Source organism: Lissotriton vulgaris, chromosome 9 (genome assembly GCF_964263255.1).
Source record: "Lissotriton vulgaris chromosome 9, aLisVul1.2, whole genome shotgun sequence".
Taxonomy (NCBI): domain Eukaryota; kingdom Metazoa; phylum Chordata; class Amphibia; order Caudata; family Salamandridae; genus Lissotriton; species Lissotriton vulgaris.
The window spans coordinates 1,050,650,287-1,050,677,737 of NC_141697.1; the positions used below are offsets into that span (position 1 = coordinate 1,050,650,287).

At 43.8% G+C, this 27,451-nt stretch overlaps 1 protein-coding gene across 1 annotated transcript in view; it reads right to left on the bottom strand.

Moving 5' to 3' along the window:
- Window positions 1-27,451, bottom strand: part of ACAD9 (acyl-CoA dehydrogenase family member 9) — a 330,356-nt gene that overhangs the window by 193,904 nt on the left and 109,001 nt on the right. Inside the window, exons 4-8 of the mRNA XM_086938986.1 lie at window positions 25,954-26,060; window positions 21,233-21,333; window positions 9,545-9,623; window positions 8,231-8,405; window positions 4,994-5,067 (exon numbers count right to left, since the gene is read on the bottom strand). Of these exons, the coding sequence (XP_086795112.1) occupies window positions 4,994-5,067; window positions 8,231-8,405; window positions 9,545-9,623; window positions 21,233-21,333; window positions 25,954-26,060 (536 nt within the window). The remainder of the gene's footprint in view (window positions 1-4,993; window positions 5,068-8,230; window positions 8,406-9,544; window positions 9,624-21,232; window positions 21,334-25,953; window positions 26,061-27,451) is intronic.

Here is a 27,451-nt window from a genome sequence, read left to right on the forward strand (position 1 = left end):
CGGGCATGGAGGAAGCCATCCCTCATTGTTTTGCTGATTGTTTAGGAACGTTAGTTTGCTGTTTCGTAGATACCCCCCTTGTCCAGGTCGTCTTTGTTGGTAATTGGTCCTGGATTGACCTTGACCCTGATTTTGTGTATTGCAATGAGGGGTTTTGAACCCTCTGTTGAGAGGAGCATCGATCATAAGGACGGAATCTACGCCTAAACTCTTTCCTCTTTTCTAAGCCAACAGCTTTCAGAGTGTCCAAATCGCTCTTCATCTTGGACATTTCATCATCCGCATGTGCACCGAACAGAGAGGATCCGTTGACTGGGAGGTTTGTGATCCTTCTTTGTGCATCAGGTTTTAGCCCCATAAGACAAAGCCATGCCGATCTCCTTGAGCAGATGCCATGCAAGTATTCATGAGCTACCAAGTCAACCTGGTTAGCTACTAGTCCACCTTCTTGTAATATTTCTTGGAAGTCCTGTTGATCTTCCTTCGGGAGTTTGCTTGAAAATCTCGCCAAGGAATCCCAGAGAGACCTATCGTACCAACACAGCAGGGCAGAGGCACTAGCCATAGTCATAATCAAAGCCAAAGTATTGCACATTCTTTTGCCCAGAGAATCTATATTCTTGCTGTCCTTCTCTGGTGGGGCAGTAGAAGAAGATGTTGCCGAATGTGTCTTCCTGGCTGCAGCCACCATCACTGAGTCTGGAGGTGGGACTGCACGAAGAAAAAACGGTTCTGGTCTGGGACTTTATATTTCTTGGAAATCCTTGTGGGAACGGACCCCACTGTGGCTGGGGTAAGGAAAGTTGGCATTGCCGGTTCTAGCAGACCTGGAACCAAAGGAAGCAGAAACTTTGCAGAAGACTTGTGATGTAAAGTTTCAAAAATCACTGATGTGGAAACTGGTGGAGTATGCATAGTGATATTGAGCTTGTTGGCCCCCCTACAAAGGACTTCATTAAAAGTTCCAAGATTGTCTATCGGGGACACCCTAGATGGGGGTGTAGTGGACAGAGTGGGAGAGTAATCTCTATTAGAAGATCTTGTTGACGTAGTTTTAGTTGGAGATCTACGTCTTCTCTTAGGAGTAGGAGAGCGACGAGATCTTGAATGCCCTCTTGACCTTGAACGCCATCTCACAGGTGATCAAGACCTTCTTGGGGACCTGCGTGGAAGGGATCCCCCAGAGGCTCTGGGTGACGATGGAGATTTTCAGAAGCCTGCTCCAGGAACTCTAGGAGGAATCTTCTAGTGCCGAATACTCTCCAACCATTGTGGCGATAAGTTGGTAGGAGACTTTTGTTTTGGAGCCGGAGATCTCTTAGGTGTGACTTGTATAATGTGAAGTCCAGGAGAAGATGACGCTTCTGGATTTTCTGGTGCTTCTTTAGAAGTGGCAACAATCCTCTCCATCGACGTCGATCCAGATAATGCCACCACCGACATCGACCGCTGTGGAGACACACTGGAAGAGCCATGTCTCTGCAATGATGCTCTCCACGTCGGTCTCCTCAACGGCGATCGTGACTGTCTTCTCGACGTCAAACGTCAATGCGTATATGGTACCTTCGACATCGATTTCCTCGTCGCCGATCGTGCCCTCGACGTCGACCGTCTATGGGTAGGAGAGGGGTTTCTTGTCGTCTAACTTCTCGACGCCGACCTTCGAGAAGACGGTGAAGACCTCGACGTGACCGATGTCTAGACGGTGACTGATGTTTCGGCGTGGACTTGTCTTCACTCACATACTTCGAGCATGAAGTATGCCTCGATGTCTACTTACTTGTCTCTTCGACGGCGATCTGTCCCTCGACGTCCTAGAATGGCTTAGTCGCTTTTCTGATGCCGATTTAGACGCTGACAGAGAGCACTCTGGAATCTGCTTCCTTCTCGAAGCAGGTGAAGTAGATGAAAAAGATCGACTCTTCTTACGTTGTCCATGAGAGGAGGGCTTCTTGGAATGGGACTCAAGGCCACTTTTGGTTCTTCCTCTCTCCATCGACGCATGAAGCCTGATCTTTTCTCTGTCAAGCAGAGTTCTTTTAGAAAATTGCTGACAGTAGTAACACTTCTGTGGATTGTGTGAGGATGGCAAACACACAATACACATAGAGTGAGAGTCAGATTTTGCCATCTTCTTCCCACAGTAAGGACATTTGTTAAACAGTTAAACAAAGCTGGCCTTTCTGGCATAAAAAGATAGTAAAAATGTCAGAAAGTAGTTAGAAAATAAAACCAGCTAAGAAAAATGTCGAACAAAGTCATTGAAAATCCATTTCTGACTGAAAAAGTTAAAAAAAGACCGAGCTCAAGCTCCAGGATCCTCACAGAAGGAGCCGGAAAAAAAACTGACCTGTCACCTGTGGTGTATGATGGGAACAAGGGGCTCCTGGAGGTCCTAGAGGCACGGCGTCCAGGTTCTCTGGAGCCTTAAAGGCAAGGTGCCAGTTGTTTGTTATACGGTGATAATTATTCACCTATGCAGCCTAAGAACAAATTGCCTGCAATTACCTGTTTTTCTTTATGAAAATACAGGTTTGTTGTTAAACACTACTGCAGTATATGTTCTATGTTACTTTATTTACATATTTTCTTCAGTAGAAACCCATGTAATTTTGGCTGTACAGTCTATTGGACTTAATATAGGCTGCATATCTATGTTTATACATGTATATGTGTATGTTTTTGGAAGCACTATGTACTTGGGGTTCTAAACATACACATATATGTATTTCTGTATATGCTCCAGGATCCTGCACATGGGCTGGGAATATTCGGTGCTTTTTACTTTGATGAGTATTACCCCTGGAAGAGAACTAGGATGACAGGTAAGTAACTTATCCTTACATGACGCTTTTTTGAATATTGTAATAATCAGATAGAGTAAAATAAAGCGGAATGCAGGCTTACATGATGCTCTTTTGCATATTGTACGTCGCGGCGCACATACGTCAAGGAACGGGTGCCTCGCGATGGTAGAGAGTGTGTGTAGTGAGCGTGCCAATTTAAGCAGAGCGCATGAGGGGAGGGCGAGAGTATATATATATATAAGTATATATGTATGTTTTTTGGAAGTACTATGTACTTGGGATTCTAAACATACACATATATGTATATCTGATTCAAACTCCTGCTACGCCTCCCTTTAGGAAATGTATTCTGACGAAGAGAAAACACAGGTACAGACCACTCCACAGCGCTACGAGTAAAAATCAAAGGTTGTTTATTGACCCCTTGTCGCCAGCATTATATATATGTATATCTGTATATGCTCTGGGGTCCCGCACATGGGCGGGGATTATTCAGTGCTTATGACTTTTGAGGAGTATCCCCTGGGAAAGAAACCTGCATTCTGCTTTATTTTACACTATCAGATTATTAGACTATGTAGAAAAGCGGCATGTTAGCGTGTCCCCGAGATGCGCGTTTAATAAACACACGGCTGCCTGGAATCCCTTGTCCTCCCCGTGACCCTGTGCGCCTCTGAGCTCCGTGCCTGCTTCACAGCTGTTGTAAAGATTTTTCTTATCTGCTTGCTAAATAAACAAGCAGATAAGAAAAGTCTTCACGAATGCCATGAAGCAGGCGAGCCAGTCCGGATGTGTCGGCCAAAAAAGCAAAAAGGAGGCACCCTGGAAACCTTATTTTCAATGGCAGCCCACCGTTTAACATAAACGGTGACGCAAGCCAATGGGACTAAAGGGCAGGGCTTCAAGCCCTTTTCTGAAAGTACTCATCTGCAATAAATCTCGCAGAGCGAGCTGCGCGTGTGCACAGCAACACTAGGCGAGACCTAAAAAAGTAAAAAGACAAACTATCTTCACTCGTCATGACTGACAATCCAGTCATAATGGTGGGAATGTGAGGAGGGAACAGCAAAAGTCCCTCTCTGAAAATCGTTTATTTACAAAATCTCTGAAGAGGCAGTGAAAGCTGTCTGTAGCCCAGTTCTAAAAGGAGCTCAAGCTAAGAGGGCGAATATTTTCTGTCGTTCCCAGACTTGACTTAGCAGAAACAATTTCTTTCATAAAGAAAAGGTTTCTGATATGGAATGTAGTCCCTAGAAGAGTTGATGCAGCCAGCAAGGCACATTGTGACAGTGGGTGAGAATGAATATATTCTCAGAAAGAAAGAGGAGTTATTGAAAACAGTTCAATTCAAATAGCTAAAGTGGAGGGTGGGGGAAGGTTGAGGGTGAAAGGAAGGATCATGATGCATGAAGTAGTCAAGATCCAATGGAATGATGAACGAGAGGAATACCAGACCTAGAAAATGTAAGCTACATTCCGCATAGCCTGATGTATGAAAGCAAATGGCTTCAGTAGTGGACTTGGTAAGGTTAATACCTAGCAGAGTGAGCTGACTGGAGGACGCGCCCGTCCAAGATAGAGTTTTGTATTCTTTCTGATACGGAGTTTGAAATCTGCACACAGAATTATATGCTTGCATAAGAAAAACAAAAATTAAAAAAATAATTAATTAATAAAAATGTTAGATGGTCTCATGTCAGAAGGCCAGAAATGGCTTTTTGTACATCAGAGACTGATCTTTGGATTGAAGTAGAGGAGGTTTTGATCTTCCAGGAATGTCATTAAATAAGAAAAAATAACTGCTTGTTCCAGCAGTGACTGAATCAATCTAGAGGTTGGCGCCTCAAGGATGCAGCATACTAAATAACACCATATCAGTACAGTAAACTGCGATGAATAATAATAGAACAACATTTAAAACCAGATCACAGATTACGGTTTTCAACCTACCAGGAATTGGGACATATTGGATGACCTCATTGAGTTTATTAATTTTCATATAGTGCTATTACCAACCGTTACTATTAAAATTAAAAGGCACACCAACCAAATAATATGTTTTGAAAAGTCACAGCTAATAGTTATGAAGAAGAGTGTCTTCTTTGAACATTATATGTAAAGGAGCCAGTCCAAGACATCCTTAAAAAAAAAGCTTTAGGTTAAAAATATGGTTAACTGTAACTCACCTTAAATCCACCTCCGACTTCTCCAATGACATTTTCCGCAGGTACTCTGGTATTTTCAAAATAAACTTCACAGGCTAAAATAATAAACACAATGAGAACGTAAGACAGATGGCCCTATAATCAGACTTGTGGCTTGAGCTAGCTATTTAGTGACTTTTGGACAGCAAGTCTTCATTCCCATAAATATACTATTAAGAGTAAGCATTAGAATAATCAATTATGTACTCTGTCAAGGTGGAGCAATTAATGAAAGTGCATTAGCCTCTAAACCCACAGTGAGTTTTTTGGATAGTCCATCAACTAGGGGAGGGTCCACATAGAAGTGGCAGGGCACAACCCACAGGGGCCCATTGCGCAACCTAGCTAGTGAGATTACAGTCTAGTGTGACCAGGTTGTCAGCACAAAAAACCAGGACAGACACAGGCCTAGAAATAGGACTAAATGTCCTATTAGGTCAATGGGCACACAACACACATACTTTTATTTTTTACCTACTGGCGATCCCCATTAGGTAGTTCTAGTTAGGACCTAGTTTCCATAGGAAAAGCATTTTTTGACTTGGCTATAACTTTGGCGTTGTTTGACCAATCTACGTTATTTGTCTAGAATCATAGGCTATTGAGCCGGTGTCACGACTCAAACCGGTCTCCCCAGTTCTAAAGTCTGCAGCTCTGGCCATAATGCCACATCCGGGGTAGAGAAAGGAAGGTAGGCAGAAGCCACATGAAGGTTCAGCTTGTTATGGGTTCAAGGATCCAAAAGGACCTCAAGTTGAGCCAGGCTTCAGGCTTTAGCCTAGCTCAAGCTTTTAGTGGCTACCCTACCTCTACCTCTGCCAGAAATCACCTCACGAGTAAGACCTTCTCCCAACAATAATTATAAACCCCAGGGGACTGGCCACTTAAGTTACCAACTGACTGACTGACTGACTGAGGAACCCCGCCTGGTTCCTTTTCATAGTTGAATGGGCTACGATAGAAAGAGGTTTGTTTCAACCTTGGCAATTACATGAACATACAATGTTTCATGGTATTTACCAAATATTTAGCAAACCATGAACAGAGTCAAGACAGCAAAAAGGAAGTCCCTGTCTACCAAGAGGGGTTCTTTTTCACAACGGATGATTGGAAAGTTTAACATCAACTGCTGTTTTCCTTGTCAAATCACTGATGCCTCACAGGTCTCTATACAATGGTTGCCTCTGTTCTCTTAAAAAGAAAATGCAGAGCCTTGTTATCTGTGCCAGCCAATGACCCAGCTCTGTTCATAAGTGTGATTCTGCTTTGGTACTCAGTTATTGGCACCTGACATAACTAGGAACGAGTTTGGCACTATAAAAATCAGTCCTCTTCTGTTACTTGGCCTCGTGTATCTTAGCTGCATCTGTTCTAGTCATACTTTTTGTACTGTGTGCAATTTCTTTTAATTCTGTCTCTTCGCTCCCAGAAGGACCGCCCAGAATTTTTGTGACTGGTACATGAGGGAGCCGATTTGGTTTTTTGAGTATATAGTTCAATGAGCAATTTCCATTTTTGCTTAGGGAGCTCCAGTCTCCACATTATCTATAGAACAGTTGCGTGATCTCAGCCCTTAACCAACTGGTAGGGAGCCTCTGTTTACCCGCCATCACTGGACAACAACATGAAAGCAATTTATGTGGTTAACATTTTGGATGTAACAAGTTGTCGAAGATGCAAAAGTATCAGTTTTAAAAACCTAAAATTATTAATGGGTTGGATTGCAATTGATCTTGAGGTAATAGAATTCATGAAGCCGAATAACACTAGTAGTAGACATCGATACATATGTGCTGGAGTGTTAGTTGCAGTAGTCTGTATGTACTCGTTATCTATGTTAACATTTACTGTAGTAAAGTGCTCCGACTCAGATGCTCTGTATAGACTGATTATCTTTGATCTGAACATTTGGGGCCAGATGTAGGTAATCCCAATTTACCTATTCTTAAATGCCGAATTTTACCGATTCGGTATTTAAGAATAGGTAAATGGGATGTAGATACATTTTCGGTAAAAATTACTGAATCGAAATGGGGGAATCATTCAAGGGTGCCAGGGTGTCACTTTGACATCCTGTTGCACCCCTGAATCATGCTTGTGTGGCACACAAACATACCCTAAGGGCATGTATGTCTGCCAGATGGCACAGTTAAAAATGCACAGATTTGCATTTTCAAAGGTATTCCTTATTTACCACCAACAAAATGGGAAAACCACTCATTTAATTGCTCCCTACATTGCACATTCGGTAATTTACCGATTCGGTATTTTAAGGAATCAGTAATTTACCTATTCCTTAAAATACCAAATCGGTAAATTGCCGAATTTGCAATTTAGGCCACCTACATCCCAAATGCCCAATACCGGTCGGTAGCGGCCGAAATTCGGTAATTTCGTCCGTTACTGACCGGTATTGGGCCACCTACATCTGGCCCTTAGTGTTGTAAAGCGCTCTGATACATTCGGGTCTAGCTAGTGCTATATAAAACTCTCAAATAAATAAATATAATACTACAGAAACTGCTGCCAATACTGTTGCTGGATAAGAATCTGGATGACGACAAGAGTGCCACACCAGTACACCACAAGAATAACCGTCACTGCAGGCGAAGCAGCATGAATTCGTATTCCGAGCCTTGATTTTCAAATTGATTTCCTTGAAAGCATTCACACAACTGCAGAGCCCCAGCAGCTCTAAAACACAATGATGGGAATATAAGGTCTTTACCACTACAACATTTTATCCTTCATTCCCCTACCTTTGGACCTCGCCAAGCTCCGTAAATAGTTAGATGACATTATAATGTTGCACAAATAGAAAATTTTAAAACACATAAGCAGAAAGGAGAAGATACAACACCAAACCTTCCCTTTCTACTTTAATAGGATGGTATTTGCCCCTAAGATTTAAAAAACACATCATCCCTGTTTAATCATCGAGCGGATGGACTCAAGCTGATAAGTTTCCTTGCTCCCACACACTTTCTCAGACTTCTTACTCCTACCCTCATCTGGGTGCAGTGGTCCTAGTCTTAGCTAGGTTTTCGGTATATAATCGCCACAGATAATTGCACTTTGAAAGTATGATGGGATAGGCTACTGTAAAAAAAAAATGGTCTGTAATAATAGATGTATGTATACATTATTAAATATTAAACATATCTAAAGACGATCCACTTCTAGCATGACAAAGTTGAATAAAAAATAAAGATTTCTTACTGTTAGATCCTCGAATGCCAAGTTTATCTTCCGGTTTCCCGTTAGTGACGCCACCAAATGCCCTTTCCACAATGAAGGCTGTGATTTTGTCTTTTACTGAGCCATCTTTATCTAGCACCTCCGTCCTTGCAAAAACAGTGAAAATATCCGCCAAGCCCCCATTTGATATCCAGACCTACAACAAAAGTTAGAAAAGAAATGTCTCTGACACATTATGACTGAGATTAATTAATACAGCAATAATAACCTCTTACATTAATTTGCGGCTATGATGGCGCAAAACTAGTTCTAGCACGCATGTAATTTCAATTTTACTAAAATGTCCAGCAAAGAAACAAGTTATGCAACAACTAACTGGAATTAAAGTAGAACTTAAATAAGCAACATTAAGCATACCCTGTTGCTTGCCATTTTGCACAATTTCATGACAGCTATTCAGATCTTGTTGTCTAATTTGGAATAACTCAAGATGTGACACATCTTACAGGAGAGGAGAGAGTCCGCTCTTTACAGAAAGGGAAATTAGATTTGAATAAGAAGGATGTGGAGCTGGCAATACATCTAATTTATTGGAAAATAAAATAAAGAACAGTCTTCTCATGTTGCCCCTAAAGGGCAGAATGTTTTAATTGTAAAACAAAGGCCTCATGGAGCCAGAGGTTGTTGAAAACCCCTCGGGCTTCGTGAGGCCTTTGTTAAACATTGGAATGTTGATGCTCTAGGCTTCTACCGGCCATTAGAAGCCTGGAGCTCGTGTTTGAGATGGAAAAATAGAAGTGCAGGTACTCTGTACCAGAGTACCTGCTTGTTTCTGAGACGTGCTGGTACTCTCCAATTAAAAGTATTAGGTCATTCTTGAGAAGTGCCGGTACTCTCCCTCTCAAAATAGAAAAGTGCCAGTACTCCGTACCGGACAGTACCGACCCATTTAAAGCACTGCCTGGACCACTCTATTGTTTTTAATACGCGCTCAACATTCCAATGTTCTAATAAAAGTTATCTTCCACATCTTGCCTGCATTGAACACTACACTGTCAAATGGCATGGATCAATGTGAGTGCAATCATCCAAGTGCTGACTGCTACAATTGCTGGTTGCACCCAAATTACAGATCATAACAGACTTGTACAAGGGAAGGTGCTCTTGGCACATGCTCTCTTTGGGGTTCAAAGTCATCATGTTAAGGCAGTAAAAATTATAACTGGGGAAATAATCTCTAGGAAGGTGAACGCCGTTTTGCACGTTGGTCCCTTTTTGAAAAATAAAGAACAGGTTGGTAAACAATTATGGTAAATTTTTGGACGCCGACTGTACCTTGGTGCCATTTAGTGTGAAGTATGATCCATCTTCGCTGACAGTTGCTCTGGACTGAATAGATGCAGCATCGCTTCCACTAAAATATTTAAAGGGATGCAAAGACTACAGTTACATATACTGGAATAGAAGGGAAGACACAATAGGCAATCAAAGAATCAAATTGCATAACGTGGTCCCCCTGAACTACATTTATTTCAAGATTTTTGGTTATTCTGATTTATCTACCACCCTACAAACAAAGAGGACTCAAAAATAACAGCTAACGAAACAGTAACAAAAGTCCAACCGAAAAAGGGGAAATACTTCAAAAAGTCTAAAAGTGGCGTACAGTCACAGCATGATTTTTATAGGATCAGGCCTAGCCATAAAACTAACCACAGTGAATAAGCAGGCAAACATTTACATTTGTCTGCCTAAGCATTTCAACTACAAACTCTGTATATGAATAATTTGGGAGGAGCAAGAGAACAAGCGAGCGCAATGACACGTGACAGCACGCTATACAAACTCGATAAAAACATCCAAGAAGTATGTGCATTTTAGAAATAGTATTAATTCAGTTTACATTAAGCTTTTATATGGTTAGGGTGAGTAACAGTGTTAGTTACAGTGCGGTTGTCACTGTCTTGGATAGGTGGAACACATGGTCAGTTAAGTGGTCCCAAAGAATTGGAACACTAAACCCCAATTGAGCCCTTCTCACAAACTGATGTATTTTCACCTTAGTCATAAAACAACTCTGGATCTGATTCATAAAGCCATTTTGGGCCATATACATTTGGAATTATGTTTATATCTACAAAAAAAATCTAGTAGACGTCAATGGTAGGGCGGTCACTATATCGATTACCCATATAGCATCAAGATAAGTAGATGTGGACCCAAGAGGAGTAAGGTTTTGAGTTCATTTCACTGTTTATAATAGAGCCACTGCGGATAGAGACTCTACAACAACAGAGTCACTCATAATATTGAACACCCCTTTAGAAGGATATGTGGGGCCCAGGGCAAGGCAGATATTGGAGCCCTTTTGAGAACAATTTCTGTGCACTTTTTACTATTTTTAGCTCATCCAAGTCCTTTAGATGCAAAACATGATTTAACTATACATTAAACTTCGACAAACCGGTGCACAGAAAACAGGGAACAATTCAAGGTGCCTGGTCCCCACTAGTGAAATAATAATAAACGATAACTCGAACAAGCATTAATAAAGCCAAAGGAAAAATAATGTAAGGGAGACTTGATGAATATTTAGTGAACTTGTACGTCATAGCAAAATAAGACATATACATATAGTGCTTCAAATTGTAGCGTTTATTGCCAGATAGTCACAATCACAAATAAATTGTTCTTCACAATTGGTACTCTCGCTGTAATAGGGAAAGTCAAAGCACTTCTCTCAAAATTCTCACCATTTATTGAGAGAAATCAGGTTATTGTCTCCTAACTGATGGTACCCTACCTTGCCCCTCATTTTTCATTTCGGTGTATATATTTCAATGGTTAGATAGTTTCCTCTGCCGAGTAAGAGAATTACAATGGGCTGGTAGACAAGAGAAGAATGCAATAGCGAGAGAAGTGGAGGGTATATGGAGAGGTAGAGAAAGAAGAGGAGGATAGATATGTGAAGTATGGACAGTAAGAAAAGAGTGAAAGATTTTTTAGCCAGAAAGCTACTAAGGCGTAGAAAGAAGAGATAGGTAGAGAGAGAGGTAGAGAGATGGGTAATGTTTTAGAGTGAATTAAAGAAAGTGTGACAGGTAGAAAAAGCTAGAGATAGAAGGAAATATAGCTAGTAGGTGAGTGGAGGAGTACAAAGTGGGGTGAGCTAGAGAGAGATGTAAGGTACAGAGATACGTCAAAGCTATAGATCGATAGGTAGATGCGAGTTTGTGAGAGAATTATAAAGAAATGCAATATAGAGAGAGTTGACATAAAAAGGGTCAAATGAGTAGTAAGGTAAAGAAAGACAGGTCAGGTAAAGTGAGTAATGAGGCATGATGAAAGGTAGAGTGAGAAGGGTTATGGGTACAATGAGATGTGTTGTAGAGAGAAAAGAGGTAAAGTAGAGATGCAAAGGTGAAATAGATATAAGTGTTTTTATTACATGGATAGAAAGTGTTGAACAACAGACGTGAGTTAGAAATGTGTGTAAGAGTGTGGATGATAGGTGTGAGCTGAAAGAGAAGGTGGTAGAGACAGAGGAGAGAGAGAGAGGAGGTAGTGGTCGATAGAATTAAATAGCTGTAGAGCTAGGGAAAGAGGCAACGAGTATGGAGTAAAGTAGTAAGAGAAGGGAGGTAAAGGGAATAGAGGTAGAAAGAGAGGGAAGCCAGTGAGGAGGTGAACGACTGGTGTGGTAAATTGAGATGTTAGGTAATGGGGGACTTGGGCTAGAGATAAATGAGGTAAAGAGTGAAATGAAAGGTGGAGAAATGAGGATGATATAGGGATGAGAGAGTTGAGGTTAAAAACGAGTTGAAGTAGATTGAGGAGAAAATCAATTAGATGAAATGGAACCAGAGCAGTAAGGTAGGGTGGTGGGGAGAGAGGGGAGGCATGAGACATTAGCACTGAGAGGTAGAGAGAAGGGTTAGGTTGTGAGAGGTTGGGTAGAAAGGGGTGTATTTCAGAGTGAGATGAGATAGAGATAGGAGATAGAGAGGAGAGGGGATAGGCAAAAACTAAATGCAGAGTTAAGCAGGAATAGGGAAAGAAAGAGGTTGAGGTGAAGTAAGGAGACAGAAAAGAGACACTAAGATCAGGCAGAGAAAGAGGCAGAGGGCTGTACAGAGGTGCCAAAGCAGTAGTCAGACAAAGAGGTGCATAGCATAAGGGAATGAGGTATGCAGAAGAGTGGAGATTTAGTGTTAGGTGAAGTAGTTTAGGATGAGATACAACAAGACAAAGAGAAAAGGGTGGTGTAGAGAAAGAGGAGGTAGAAAGTCTGGTGGAAGCAAACAAAGTAAACTAACACAAAAAGTATGTTAGAGGAGGCAGGCAGAAGTAGAGAAAATGGTAAAGGAGGTGTGAGGCCAGGTAGGGAGAGAGATGTGACTGGACAAAAGATAGGTGAGGAGAAAAAGAGAGGTAGCTAAAAAAGGTGGAAAGTTGTGAATTCGGGTTAGTCAGAAAGAGAGAAAGTCAAACCTATCGCTAGGCAAAGAAATTGAGATAGGTTAAGTCCCTGGGCAATTGTCCACGCAGCTCTGGCCTTCAAACAGCTCTGAGGAAGGGAGCAGGATAAAGGGTGAGGGAAGGAGAGGAGAGGAGAGGCCATCGATTTAACACCCGGATGACGGGCACTGAAGTTCTTCAGTATTCCAGCATTCCGAATTTTAACTGTATAATTATGCCTGCGTAAGCTGAACGTATATGTTCATTCACACACTTTTTGCCCTTTTCACACAAGAAAACATCACATCTTTCATTTGAAAAAAAATGAAAGGCACCAGCATGAATTTGCAGCAAGGACCAGGACAATAAGTGATTGGCTGGTGAAAGGGCAAAATCGACTTAAATTAAAGTATTGTTAGGGCAGGATTTCATGTTGCACGTAACACAATTCAAATTAGTGAAATAATTTGAGCTGTAATGAGTGGGGCTTGCTTAAAGGGCTGTGCAGCAGCAGGTTACAACAGTGCATGAAACTGAAAGGATAGCATACGCAATATACAAAGGACCTAGAAAATATTCATGTAGGAAAAACCCAAGGTGTTGTCATGAATCAAAAGCCAAAAGCCAAAAGCCAAAATAAATAAAACTTCTTGTAAACACAATGAAGACAGGTGGGTTTGTGTGGTAGCCAATTTAAAAGTAATCAACCATTTAATGAAGATTAATAAAAAAAAGTGGAGAAATTAAAGCAGGCTTTCTCTCAAATTAAAAGAAGCACTGATCAAATCTAAATTAACTAAAGAAAAGCTAGTGTTTCAGCAGTAAAATACTTTTATGAAGTCACAGTACTGAAATACATGAGACAGACTGAATGAACACTCCTTAGTAAACAAGCCAATAGGTCTCTCCTAAGGGAGATCTCTTGGCGTTGGTGAAGTGGAATGGGGTGGCACTGTGTGGAGTGGAGAGGCATGATTGGAGTGGAATTGTGTGGCACTTTGTGGAGTGGACTGGAATGGAATTGTGTGGAGTGGCATTCTATGGCATATTGTGTGAGGCTGATTGGCGTGGAGTGGCATTGTGTGGTGTGGAATGCAGAGAAGTTGAATTGAGTGGAGTGCATTGGTGAGGCACTGTGTGTCGTGGAGTGGAACTGTGTGGCATAGAGTGTAAATGTGTGGAGTGTAATTGTGTGGCACAGAGTGTAAATGTTTGGCATTGTGTGGAGTGGAATTGTGGGGCAAGGAGTAGAACTGTGAGGCATTATGTGGCATGGAGTGGAACTGTGCATTTTGGGTAGTGCAATTGTGTGGCACTGTGTGAAGTGGAATTGTGTGGAGTGGCACTGGGTATTGCAGAGTGGAAGTGTGTGACATGGAGTAGAATTGTGTGAACATTGTATGGAGTGGAGTGGAACTGCGTGGCATTGTGTGGAGTGGGATTATGTGGCATTGTGTGGAGTGGAACTATGATGCATTGTGTCGCCTGGAGCTGTGAAGCATTGTGTGGAGTGGAGTGAAGTGGAATTGTGTTGTGTAGAGTGGAATCCTGTGATGTGGAGTGGAACTGTGTGGAGTGGAGTAGAGTGGAATTGTATTGAGTGGAATTGTGTGGAACTGTATGTTGTGGAGTTGAAGAACATGTTATCTTCGGTAACATTTTATCTGGTGGAGACTATCTTGTCACAGATTCCTTACCGTAGAATTTTACACAAGCGTAAGACTGGATCGAAAAATCTTGAGCAGTACCTCTACAAGATGATAGGTAGCATCGATTGTCATTACCCGCACTGCATGTGATGTTCGCTACGTCTATTTAGGCACCACCCCAGCGCACTGACATCAGTTTCTTTTCGTGACTTTTTCCATGCCAGAAGCACGAGCCTTATCAGATGGCTGATTTTACCAGTGCTCAAAATAAGAGGAACGGGGAGCATTTTTTAAGCAGGTCCAGCACATACTTCCTAACTAGAAATTAATATGTCAAGTTGGTGTGCAGTTCCTTGGTGAGAGTGAGTGTTCAGGTCTGAGAAAAAGTGCCCTCAAACACCCGAAGGATGTCATGCCTTCATCATATGGGCCTGCTCCTCATCGGGTCGGCGCTGCAATGCCCAACGGGCACCAGCGGAGGGGCTCTTTGGCGGAGATCTTTTTTTTGCAGAAGCCGTTTGGTGCGTGGGAGGGTGTGTGGAATTAATAGTCAAGTGGGTGTAGAATGGTGCGTTAAAATAGGTTCAGAGAGGCCCTACTGCATAAATATTTTATTCCTGGGACTCGCTAACCTAACTAAAAACAATGTGGCCCTAACTGGATACAATGGTCCTATAGGGCGTATGTGGTGCAAAGGGTCAACATGTTTCTTGCTTTTGTTAGCCCCTAACAAATCTTACACTACTGCAAGGCTGGTGCTTAGGGTATAAGGAATGCTATAGTTACCAGCTTTGCAGTCAATACCAGGTCCAATTTACTTAGTACTGTGCGACCCCGCGTTGTTGAGGTCTGAGCTGTCGGGAGCATTTAACAGAGCACGTCGTTACTCACTGCAGAGAGGCGGCGTGGCAACTAGCCCTTCTCCTACCCTGGCTCTAGTTCCGGTTTATGTTTGGTGTTATCATACACTGTGTGGATTTACTACATCTAAGGGTTCTACACAGGAACTATTGGCTCACATTTGGATTCCCAGACTTGGAATTTGTGACCTTTTGCCTACATCATTTCAAGCTTTGAAAAAGTCACTGTGTGACGAAACACGTGTTGGCTGTTTCTGAAGAAAAGTACTAGTGAAATTTGAATTTCCATAAGAACAAATGATCTTTCATGCCTATAATAAAATAACCAGTGAAATATTACAAAGTCCGAACAGTAAGGACTTATTTATAACAAAGATTCTGTTTTCAGTGCTCTGGTTTGTGGCTATTGTACTGTACCCATTCTGGATCCTCGGATCCGTCTGTAAATCACACCTTGGGTAGTAGGGTGTAGATAACCAGATAGCACCACCTTATAGATAACTATCTTTGGTCCTGTACCAACAGCAAACTTAGGTCTTCTTCGAGGTGCATTACTAAACCGCTACTACCCCCATTTCTTTTTCTAGGACCTGAAAACACATGAGCATTTAGAATTTTTCCTTTTTTAGAAAGTAGTTGGAAGACGTAGGTCTAGTACAGGGCCAAAGCCTCAGTCTTTCTATAGCACCAGAAAGTAGTGAAAAGAATAAACTGAACCGACTTCGGATGTCAGGACCCTCCTGATGGTGCCTTTGGCCAAAAGGGACTGCGGCGCTTGGTCACGCAATAGGGAGAGCTGGTCCTCAGTCAACGGGTCTGAATATGTTTGCATGTGCCACATGGATCCCCGAAAAGAAAGAGCATAGCACTGCTGAACAATTTGGGTCCCTCATTTGTCGAAAGCTATGGACTGACTGTTAGGCAGGTGATGCTTGATCCTGCAGTCGACTGGTTGACCATATATGTTGTGACAGCCTATTAAAGGGGTTTAGAGTAAGTGCTGTGTCTGCAGCGAAGGGCGTGGTGGACTAGGCAGATCTCTGGCACTGGGTCCCACAAGGTTTGTGGGAGTAGCGTCTACGGCCACAAAAGGACTGGGGAGTCTGCTGGTCGTGACAGCTGGGAGGAAATGGATCCGGCTTGTAGCCACTACCATAGACACAGAAGGAGTGGAAGGCAGAATGGAGGATGCAGGAAATTGGGTTCCTGGTTGAGGATGGTGAAACACTACTCAGGCAGCAATTCCTCTCAGGGTGAAGTTACAAAAAACCCCAAATGTGCCTGTGCTTAACCCCCAGCAGCTTCGCACAAAAGCAGTCATTCCTAATTTACAGGCAATATGCAAAGTGCGTATACATCACATCAAACAGTAATAAAGTGAAAACACTACACAAGAAAAATCCCACACCAATTTAGACCTCCTCCTTGATGCTAGCTCTCACCTTGTTGAAAACCTGCACATTTTGTGTAGATACACAAGTGTGTGAGCCCAACGGTGAGGGAGAGTAGTGTGGCAAACTGTTCCAGTTACAGACAATAATTGCTCTACTGCTCTGGGGTCAGAGTCGGGAAGTAGTCAACACCTAATACTGACCCATCACGCTCCTTGGAAGGCAGAAGGCCAGGGAGAGGTTCATGCTCCTCTTCCACTCCATCATCTGTCACTAGGAGCATGGTGACCTCAGACCTCTCAAAGTGTAGTTTGAGGCAGTTTATGTGGTGCACTTTTGAAGGGTTTCTAGGGGGTTTGTGACCTACTAGGTAGGGGTCATCCCCTTCCCTTCCTTCACCTCAAATGGCCAGTCCAAAGGTCTTGGAGAGCTCTGGCTCTACAGGCTCCATGACCCACACCTTCTGGCTAGGCTGAAACTCTACCAGCGAGACCTTCTGGTTGTACCAGTGTTTCCTTAGTTCTTGACTGAACCTCAAGATATTCTTTACCTTTCTACCAGAAGAGGTGCATCAGGTAATGGAGAGCCAACACGTAGCTGACTATATCCTGAGGGGTCTTCGTGGGAGCTTTCTCCCACCCCTTTCTCACAATGCCGAGAGGTCCCCTAACAGGATGTCCATAGAGGAGCTCAAATGGAATAAAACCACCGTTATTCTGTGGTACCTCCCTGCCAGAAAATAGCAGGCTTGGTAACAGGACAACTCACTTCTGCCTTATTGCAGGCCCATAATCATGCAGAGTCTTATTGAAGCTCTCAACAGCCCATTTGTTTGAGGTTGTGGAGAACTTATAAGTTACCCACACTCATCCCACATGGACTACATGCACTCCGACCTGAAGTTAGTGTCAGGCACCACTTCCTTGTGGGTAGAAATCTCCATCAGGGCCTTAGCCACCGCATGTGCAGTCACCGACCTCAGAGGGATGGCCCCTGGGTACCATGTGGTGTGGTCCACCAAGACAATGATGAACCTGCTGCCTAAGGCTCTTTTAGGATTCAAGGGACCTACAAGGTCAATGCCTACCCTTTCAAAGGGAGTGCCAACGACAGGCAAGGGAACAAGAGGTGCTTTCAGTGTTTACCCTGCTTTACCCCTAGCGCGGCAAGTGGGATAAGCCCTACAGAATGTATCTGAAGCGGTCTTTATCCAGAGCCAATAGAAGTGGGAGACAAGCCTGGCAAAAGTCTTGCCCTGCCAGGAGTATACCATGAGCCAACCCCAGTAGGAAGGTCCTGTAACACTGCGGGACCACCAGCACACGGGCTGCTCCAGGTCCAGGAACCTTAGGCTCACTATATAGGAAGTTATTCTCCTAATCGAGGAGGTTGTCTTCAGAGTTATCTACTGCTGCCTGAGCCTCGGCGTGCCGCCTCAAGTCCTCCAGGATGAGGTATTCCTTTCACACTTTGCAGAATTCTTCCCTGATTGGTCCACCATCAACTTGCCATCAAACAAGCTCAGACAGGTCTCATAGGGCAGCAGTGTCTGATAGGCTCCAGTGCGACCTCCTTAGGTACCCCATCAACCTGAACTGTGAGAACTTTAGGGGTTGGTTTCACACACACTCTGCCTTTCCTCCTTCTTGGCAGCTGCCTGGCCCATTTTTTCAGGCTCCAGGCTTTCTCGACTCCGCTCATGGGTAGCCATGGACCTGGTGGCCATACAGATCCATTCAGGCAAGCCCAAGATATCCAGGTGAGACTTGAGCTCTACTTTCTTCTGACAATGTGCTCTAGGTCGTTGCCAAACAGACAATCTACAGGTATGGCAGGGCTCACGCCTACTTTTAGAGAACCCTCCCCCACAACTCAAAGGGAACAAAGCCACTGTGTAGTGACTTTCACTGTTATTTGAGACTAAGCCCTGCTGAATTGTATTAGGGATGACCTTCTCCAAGTACACCCGATGACACCTCACAGTAGTTATACTGTCTCCTGTCTCTCAGAACCTCCACCCTTCGCACATTGATGGCTAGGTCCTACGTTGTCATCAAGGATTCCATCAACGGAGGATTGTGCTGCAGAGTCCTTCATGGGGATGCATTGTGCAGCGGTGGATCAGAGGAGCTGCGAGCTACGATGTGAGGTCCAGTTCAGAGTATGTGTTCGGATGATGAGCTGAGAGTAGATGTGTTGCGCTACATCGGTTCTGCTCAAGAGACCACATCTGGGTTGGCAGAGCTCCTTCAGGCCCCCTTCCAAGGGTCAAGGACTGGGGTGGCACCACTTTGGGGGCAAGACTCAGAGGAGGCAGAGTCCAGGTGATGGGTTCAAGGTGTTGGAGCCTGGACAGTCCCTAAAGCTCTTATCAGGAGGCAAATCAACCAGCCCTTTGAGTCACTATTTGTCCTGGGTTCAGGATGCAGGTCCAGTACTCTTCACTCAGGTAACAAAGTAGCAGGACAGAGCAGTAGCAGTCGTTCTTGCAGCAGAGCAGTCTAGCAATCCTCCTGAGTCTTCCAAAGGTCCAGTGATGTGCTGAAGAGTTGGGTCTGAGGGTCCACTTTTATTACTGGTTTCCAGCTTTAGAATACGAGAAGATTTGGGAGGTTTCCACCTCCAGATGTGTTTGGAATTTCCTGTCTCCCTACCCTGGCCCTTGCTTGTCTAGGGGGATAAAAAACTAGAAAGAACGCCTTTGAGATTGTGATGAGTCAAAGCCTTTGTGCTATGTAGTTGTGGTAGGTGGTAGCTCCTCCCAGCGATCAAGTCAGAGATGGCCCATCCTGTCAAAACCTACTGTCTCTTTGTCTCCCTGGGAGTAATATACAAAGGCCAAATCCCAGTTACCCCTAATCATGTGACCCAGGCACCAAATGTTTGAGGCAAGAAAATGCCAGCTTTCTAAAAGTTCAACTTAACCATAAAAAGGTGTTTTTAAATTACAGTTCTTTAGACCCCAAAATCGGCTCACCCCCTCCCCCCAATGTACCCGCAATTGAAAGTTATCACTTATAGAATCTAATAAGGAAACCCAAATGGTATCCTATGGGAAAGATAAGCCTTGAAGTAGAAAATAGACGTTTTCACTAGCAGGACATGCAAAAGGTAAAGGAACATGTCCATTTTTTTAATACACTCTACCCCACCCATTGGGTTATTTAGGGCCCACCATAGTGGTGATTTATATGCATTAAAAAGGAAGGTTTGAGCCAGGCAAAGGAGTTATTTTGCCAGGTCGAAATGGCAGGTTAAACCTGCCCACACAGGCTGAAATGGCAAGCCTGATACATGTTTGACAAACTACTTAAATGGGTGGTACAATTAGTGCTTCCGGCCCGGGTACATGGAGTACAACTTTACTAGGGGCTTATAAATAAATTAAATGTGACAATTGGGTGCAAGACAATGTTACCATGTTTTAGGAAGTGAGCAGACATTTTAGCACTGGTCAGCAGCAGTAAACTGCACAAAGTCCTAAGGCCAAAAAAAAGAGATCAGCAAAACTGGAAGAGTAAGGCAAAAACTTTGGGGAAAGACCACCACAAGGCTGACAGGTGTAAGGGGGCTGGCGTGGAGTCATGGAAAGCCCCACTGTCCTAAAGCGCTCAACCGCTGAATCTGCCTGGTCGCCAAAAAGGTGAGTGCTGTCAAAGGGCATGTTCATAGGGGATGCCTGGACAACTCCCAAGAAGCTAGCTGACCTCAGCCAAGTTTGGCAACAGAGTGCCACAGACGAAGCAATCGCTCTACCTAGCAAGTCTGTTGTGTCCAGTCCACAGAGTATCATGAACTTTGCTGCGTCACTGCCTTCCGCAATAGTCTGGTTCAAGATGGTTCAGGCCTCCATCGAGACCATGGGCAGCTCTTGTGCAGCAGAGTTCCATGCCGGTGTAGGAGGCAAGCAGTGTCCATGGACCGCAGTACAAGGCTGGTGGAAAAGAATATCCTCTTGCCAAAGGTGTTCAGCCTCTTGGATTTCCTATCTGGTGGTATGGTAGGGAACGAGCTAGAATTGATTTGGGTCGGCGAGGCCTGGGCGACTGTCTCTCCAGGGTGAGGTGCTGGGTAGGTAGGCTGGATCCAAGGAATGCAGGCATGGCGCAGGCAATCATCCTGTGTACATGAGCGCCTATGCAAGACTTAGACCAGGTCACCAGTGAGGGCTTCATTAAAAGGGGAGAAGAGGTTTTGTGGCGTTGAAGCACTGGTCAAGCCATTGGTCTTGACTGCCACTGAGGGCAGCACAAGGTCCAAGATCTCAGCTGCCCTTCTCACCACTATGGCAAAATAAGCCCCTTCCTCTGTTACCACACTCGGTAGTGAGTGTCCAGACCACTGGCATAAGTCAGTTCTTCAAACCAGTTATCCTCGGCCAAGGGCTTCCATGCACAGTCGCCTCAGGAGAGTCCCAGCAGCAGCAGTGTGGTTCCTGCTCTTCATTCTTTTCCTAGAAGCAGCATTACTAATTTTAATACTAAAGGCAACAAAGAGTGAAGTGAAAGCAGCTGTTAAAAGACTAGTGATAGGAGCTTCATGGTAAGAGAGGACAAGAACGCCACCCTCCACCTCTTTTCATGCAATAGTGAGTGGTTCACCTGTGTGATCTATACTGTTAGGGCATCTGTTCACTGCAAAATGGATAATCAAAGTTCTGCTTACCTTCCTGGCTCTGTAAGGCAGAAAGCTGCTACGTGCTCCCCAGAGGCAAGCTTTGGCAGGTACTTCGCTCTTTGTGCATCAGTGCCTGCAATTAAGAGCCCCTAAAAGAAAGAAAAACAGACGTGAACATGTAGTGTTTTTTAAAAAACTGAATTTAATCGGACCACTCCTCACAAAGCATTTTGTATTACTATTTTAATTAGAACATAAATTTGGCGAACAAAGCAAGCGGCATAATGAATAGCCAAGAGCTTCACTGCACGCAGAACACACATGTTGTACCACTTATGTCAGTTTTGTTTCAAAATATTCTTTACTGAGTTTCATAAGCATTTCAAGCCTGTACACACAATTAGCATCAATGCAAAATTATCGGACTAAGTTAGAGAACGTCTAAAAACAACCAAGACATTTCAACATGACTGTAGAAGTTAAATGCATCTCTGCATGCATGGCTTTGGCTGAAAGAAACAGACAAATGCCTTTTGATGCAACAGCATATGATAACTGAAAAAAACAACCAAAATAATTAGATGATCCTGTAGAAAATACTTTAGGTTGTAGTGCTCTGAAGCCTGGTGGGTTGTAAGATTAAACTTCTACAACATTTACTATAGTTGTTCTGTAAAGATGGCTTTGCAGAAATTAATAATGAAGTTAAGCTTGGAGACTAATTTAATCCGCCTTATCCTTCTCTGGTTTTCAGGGTACAGACTCTCAAAATCAAACCAGGCCGTTGAGGGGATTTTGTTATGGAGCTGTCCCGCTTAAGAAGGGCACCCCTCAGAGTGTAGGTAAAGAAGAACAAGTTACTTACCTTCGCGCAGCCATGAAGCACACTGACCACTGGTGTGGAAAACTAAAGCCCAGAAAGGGGCCAGCCTTGTCCTTAGAAATCCGTTCGCAGAGCAGGGAGGAGGGGTGGGTTGGTACGGAATCTGCAGTTAGACATAGTCTCTGCCAGATAAGGTGTTACCAAAGGTAAGTAACTTGTTCATCGGATAGAGATTTTTTGCCGCACAATCCTTACCTTTGAATAGATACCCAAGCAATATCTCCCTGGAGGTGGGTCTGCAGACCAATTTCAAACAAGGAAGTCCTGCACGACCGAACGGGTGCAGTGCCCATGCCTTCGGACATTACTGTTCAGACAGTAATATTCGGTAGCCATGAACAGAGATTCCCATGATGCTGCCTGGCAGATATCCAGGACCGGTACACTGGGTGCTGACGCAGTGATCGCAGCTTTAGCTATGATGGAATGAGATCACAAGGCTTCAGGAGATTGCTTCTTGGCCAGTGCATAGCAGATTTTGATGCTGAGCACGACCCATCTAGAGATGTTTTGCTTCTGCACCCCGACCGTTCTTTGCACCATAATATCCCATGAAGAGTTGATGGTCCACATGGAACTCTCTTGAGTGGTCATGGTAGAACAACGTTCTTTTTGAGTCCAGATGGTAGAGTTGTTCCTCCTTCATGAAATGGGGTGACCACTTTTGGGAGAAAGGAGACCCTTGTGTCAAGCACCAATTTGTCAGGATAGACTCAGAGGTAAGGAAGCTTAGATGATATGGCCTGCAGCTCACACACTCAATGGGCAGATGTAATCAACACAAGGAAGTCTCTTTTGATTGTGAGAAGCCTGAGGGGACAATTATGTAGAGGCACGAAAGCAGCACACATTAAAAAAGTCAGAACCAAATTAAAGTCCTGCTGAGGAATAGGAAATGGTGAAGAAGGGAAGAGCTAGACAAGACCCTTTAAGAACGTATGTACAATAGGGGACAAAAACAAGGAGGGTTGGTCAGGCAGCCGCAAAAAGACAGAAAGGGCAAACAGATATCCTTTAAGAGTGCCCAGAGGAGAGCCCTGCTGGGCAAAGGAAAGAATGAAGAACAAAACTTCTGAAAGGGGGCAGAAAGGGAATCAATCGGTTTTTCCACACACCATGCCACAAATTTCTTCCAACAGCAGGCATATACTGTCTTGGTGGAGGGACACCTGGTTGCCAAGATGACATTACAGACTTCAGGAGGAAAGTCGAAAGTGGTCAACTGTCGCTGCTCAATCTCCACACAAGACAGCAGAGAGTGGACAGGTTTGGGTGCAGAGCCCTCCCCTATTGCTGCGACAGAAGATCCTCCCTAAGGGGCAGCCTGGTCAGAGGATCGATGGCTATGCTCAGTAGCTCAGGATACCAAACTCTCCATGTCCAGTCTGGAGCCACAAGGATGACTTTGGCCCGGTGATTTTTGAGAACTCTGGGCATGAATGGTATGGGCAGAAAGGCGTACACGAGACCTGAGCTCCACTCAAGATGAAAAGGGTCTCCGAGCGAGAACCACCTTAGAAATTCCAGCGCAGAAAACAACTGAAGTTGTGCATTCAACAGAGGCGAACAGATCTAACCAAAGCTCTCCCCACTGTGGAAAGAAACCTTGCGCCACATCAAGATGGAGGCACCATTCATGATCCCATAGCCAGACAGCTAGGTTCGTCCCATCGGGCATTCAGGAAACCTGCCAAGTGTTAAACCACCAGGGATATGTCCTGCTGTTCGAACCATGTCCAGTAGCGCAGGGCCTCTTGACAAAGGATCCACAAACCTACCCCGCCCTGTTTGTTGCAGTACCACATGGCGGTGGTGCTGCCCATGAACACCAGCACTGGCCTTTCCTTGAAGGAGGGTAGAAAGGTTTTCAATACGAGTCAGTCGGAGCACACGGAGCTTCAGTAGGCTGATGTGGAGTTAGAGTTCTGCTGGAGACCAGAGTCCTCTGATCTACACCTCTTCCAGATGGCCACCCCATTCCAGGAGGGAGGCATCTGTCACTACTGTGAGATCTGGTTGTGGAAATCAGAGGGGTCTGCCTCAGACCAATTCGTTAGCCACCAATGCAAATCTTTCGCAGTTCCCTCCGAGATCTGGACCATGTCGGAGAGGTTCCCCTGATGTGGTTCCCATTGAAAGTTCTAGTCCCATCACAGGGCCCACATATGTCATCGGGCAGATGTCACAAACAGGATACAGGAGGCCATGAGTCCAAACAGACTCAGGGTCTGCCTCATCGAAATCTAGGATACAGGCTAAAACATCGGTATCATATCCCAAATTCTGACCCAGACGGGACCCAAAACCGTCGGAGGGGTCCGGCCACCCAAAAAAGAGGCGCGTGGCCTCACAGAACTCTTCTAGTTGTGCGGGGGTCGCTCCAGCTCCCAGAAAGTCAGGGAGGCGTGAAGTCATCCCTGGCACATGCTCTACCACGAAGCCAGGCCTTGAGTGTCGACGCTCCTCTCTCATCTCGTTGACCGACGGATGAGGATAAGTTTTCTTCTTCATGTGCCTTGACTTACCCAAATGTCCTGAGGACTTGGGATGGAACGATGACCTTAGACTCCGCGGCGTGCACCCAGCACCTTCCTCTCAACCGAGACCTTGATTTATGTGGAGTTCATGCCTGGCGCCATGAGCTATAGTGACCACTGTCTCAAAGCCTTCAGGTTCATGGCACAGCAATTGGAGCATGACTTGGGTCATGGTCGCATTCCAAACACCACAGGCAGACAGGTGCTGGTCTATTGCAACATCTGCCAGTGACAGGTGCCACAGGGCTTGAATTCTGTCTTTCTAGATGACATCGCCCAACACATCAGGAGGAAAATCCTCCTAAACACTCAGCAAAATGTCAAAAAAATCCAGTCAAACAGTGACTGCGGAGTAGCTCTTCTGCAGATCAGCGCTGGCTGGCGTGGAAAGAAAAGAACGGAAGTCAGCGAACCTTAGTGGTGCCGCGGATGTCACTTCTGGTGCAGATAACGCAGACGACGCACGTGGAGCCAAAAGATGCCACCTACTGGTGCACAGGGGTACGGCTCACGAAAAATCCTCCAGACCCTAATGGTATGGCAATATCATGTGTTCAGCTGGCAACGATAAGCCATGGTACTTGAAGCACACCAGCGGTAGGATTTGAGGCAAGCCAGCTTACCGTGGTGCCACTGTTGGGTCAACAGCGACAGCAAAGTGCTGCACACACTACTGTTACCTTCTGCCATTTGCACAGTAAGCAAGCTGTTGCTCAAATAGCATATAAACACAAAAAGGTGCAAAGAGGAAGTCATAAATAGTAGTAAAAATCAAGGGTGAATAGGTGCAAATACCACGCACAACCTCATCAGCTCACAGGTAGCGCTAATTATGGATTTTCTGCTCAAGGGCAAAAAGACATAGTAACTGTTCTAACCACAGTCTCACTAACAGCCTCACTTCGAGCAGGAACAAAATGCCCTACCTCTAGAACCTCTGTTAGACATTAGTGAAATAAATACACCCCTCTTAGCATCAGAATACGTTTCTAGAGCCATATTGTGCATAAAGGCTGTGATACTTATGAAATACTGCCCAGACTAGTTTAACAGCGTATTCACAATCACATTGGTATTTCATCTTGTTTTGACTTTTATTTAGCATGCTTTGGGGAATGTTGAGACAAAATGGTTAGCAACATTATAAGGGCTGAGACAAAATGGACAAAGTAGCAGCAAACATGATATAGTGCCTAGCAATTAAAAACTAACCTAATGAAATCATCCAAATTGACCAACCAAAGGATGATACAAAACTAAGGGCCACAACTAGACACTACTGTTAGCTTACAAGACATGAGTCATATTTAGTCTTCTGCAATGCCATCTTCTTGATTTGAAATATGTACCTTAAGTCCAATGGCTTGATGTGCTGCCAGAGTCACAGCAATGGCCCCATCTAGAGAAGTTATTTCCCCAAGTCGAGCATACATTGTATTTGATAGACCAAGGCCACCTGTTTAATTAGAACAAAACATATATGTAACATTTGTCTTAAATTTCTTGCATGTTGCACATTATATGAATCCTTTTCAAAGAAGAGGCATACAATCTAGACAAACAAGACAGGTTGCACAAGTTAAAAGGCAATTGCTGAGAATATTTAGATAGAGAGGCTAGATGATCAAGGCCATCTCTAGGCAATGGGGTAGAAGCGAAGACCAAAGCCAATATGTTTTGAATCTGGGTTAGAGCAGTCAGATGAGGTGATGGACTTGATTCCCATGCAAGTAATGTTGTGGCCTCAAAGAGTTTTTAAATGAAAAGATGACTGGGGACACCAACACCTATTTTTTTTTTAACCTACAAATAATTTACCAGATTTGTAAACATTTTTCTTAGATACAAAAAGTCCCAGCAACCGCGCATTGTAGTCAATAAATACAGAAAACAACATAATAGAAACAAATTTCTAAGAACCCACATAATGAAACCCCCATTTAGCCCAGAATCAAATTAACAAATATGACTTTTTTGTGTCAAATAATATAATAAACATTCAAGAACAGTTAAAAGATGTACTGGTAATTTGTTTTTACTACCCTGTTTTTTTTAAAGAAAATAATTGTGGACCCAATGGTGAATACCAGATAGGGAACCCACTTTAATATGAAACAAAGAAGTTAATGCGACACTGGTAGATGGATTAACGGTGATGAAAAAGTAAGAGAAGGAATTTCCCAAAAATAGTGGAAAAGGTGGTGAATGGCTAAAGCGGAAAAGAAACTTGCAGAAGCGGAGCTTTAGGGCCATGCACAACCATAAATCACTAATTAAAGCCTCCAACCCACCCCTTAAAAAATAGACAAAAGGTGCAGGAACCGTAGAGAGAAAGATTTGGTGAAGGACCAGGAGGTGTCAGCCAAGACTTTTTGATTTTATTAAAATATGTATAATACACTTACATATAGGGGCTTTCAGACACCTCTCGTCATCCATTGGTTGATAGGTCATTCACATTTTGCGTCCGCCAACTACAGCACATAGCATGAAACAATGGGTTGGCCTACTTAAGGCAAATGTCAACTTCCCTTTGAGTGAAACCATTTTGCTCTAACACAGGGAACACATCTGCACACAACCTAGCTCCCTTCAATGCTATCGTTTCTGTTTTGACTTCATAATTATTTTAATGTTGCTTTTGTGTTTAGATACTAATGTGACTGCAGGATGCTTCTGCTGCACATTCCATCTTTAGAGGATCCAATCTCCTATAAGTGCAGTAGTAAATTCCTTCTGGAGTATTTTGATTCTCTCACTGCAGCAATTTCACAGCATACCAGATTGTGCCCATTTGAAACGGTTCTGTGTAAAGTTACCCCATTTTTACATTTTCTTTATCTCTTT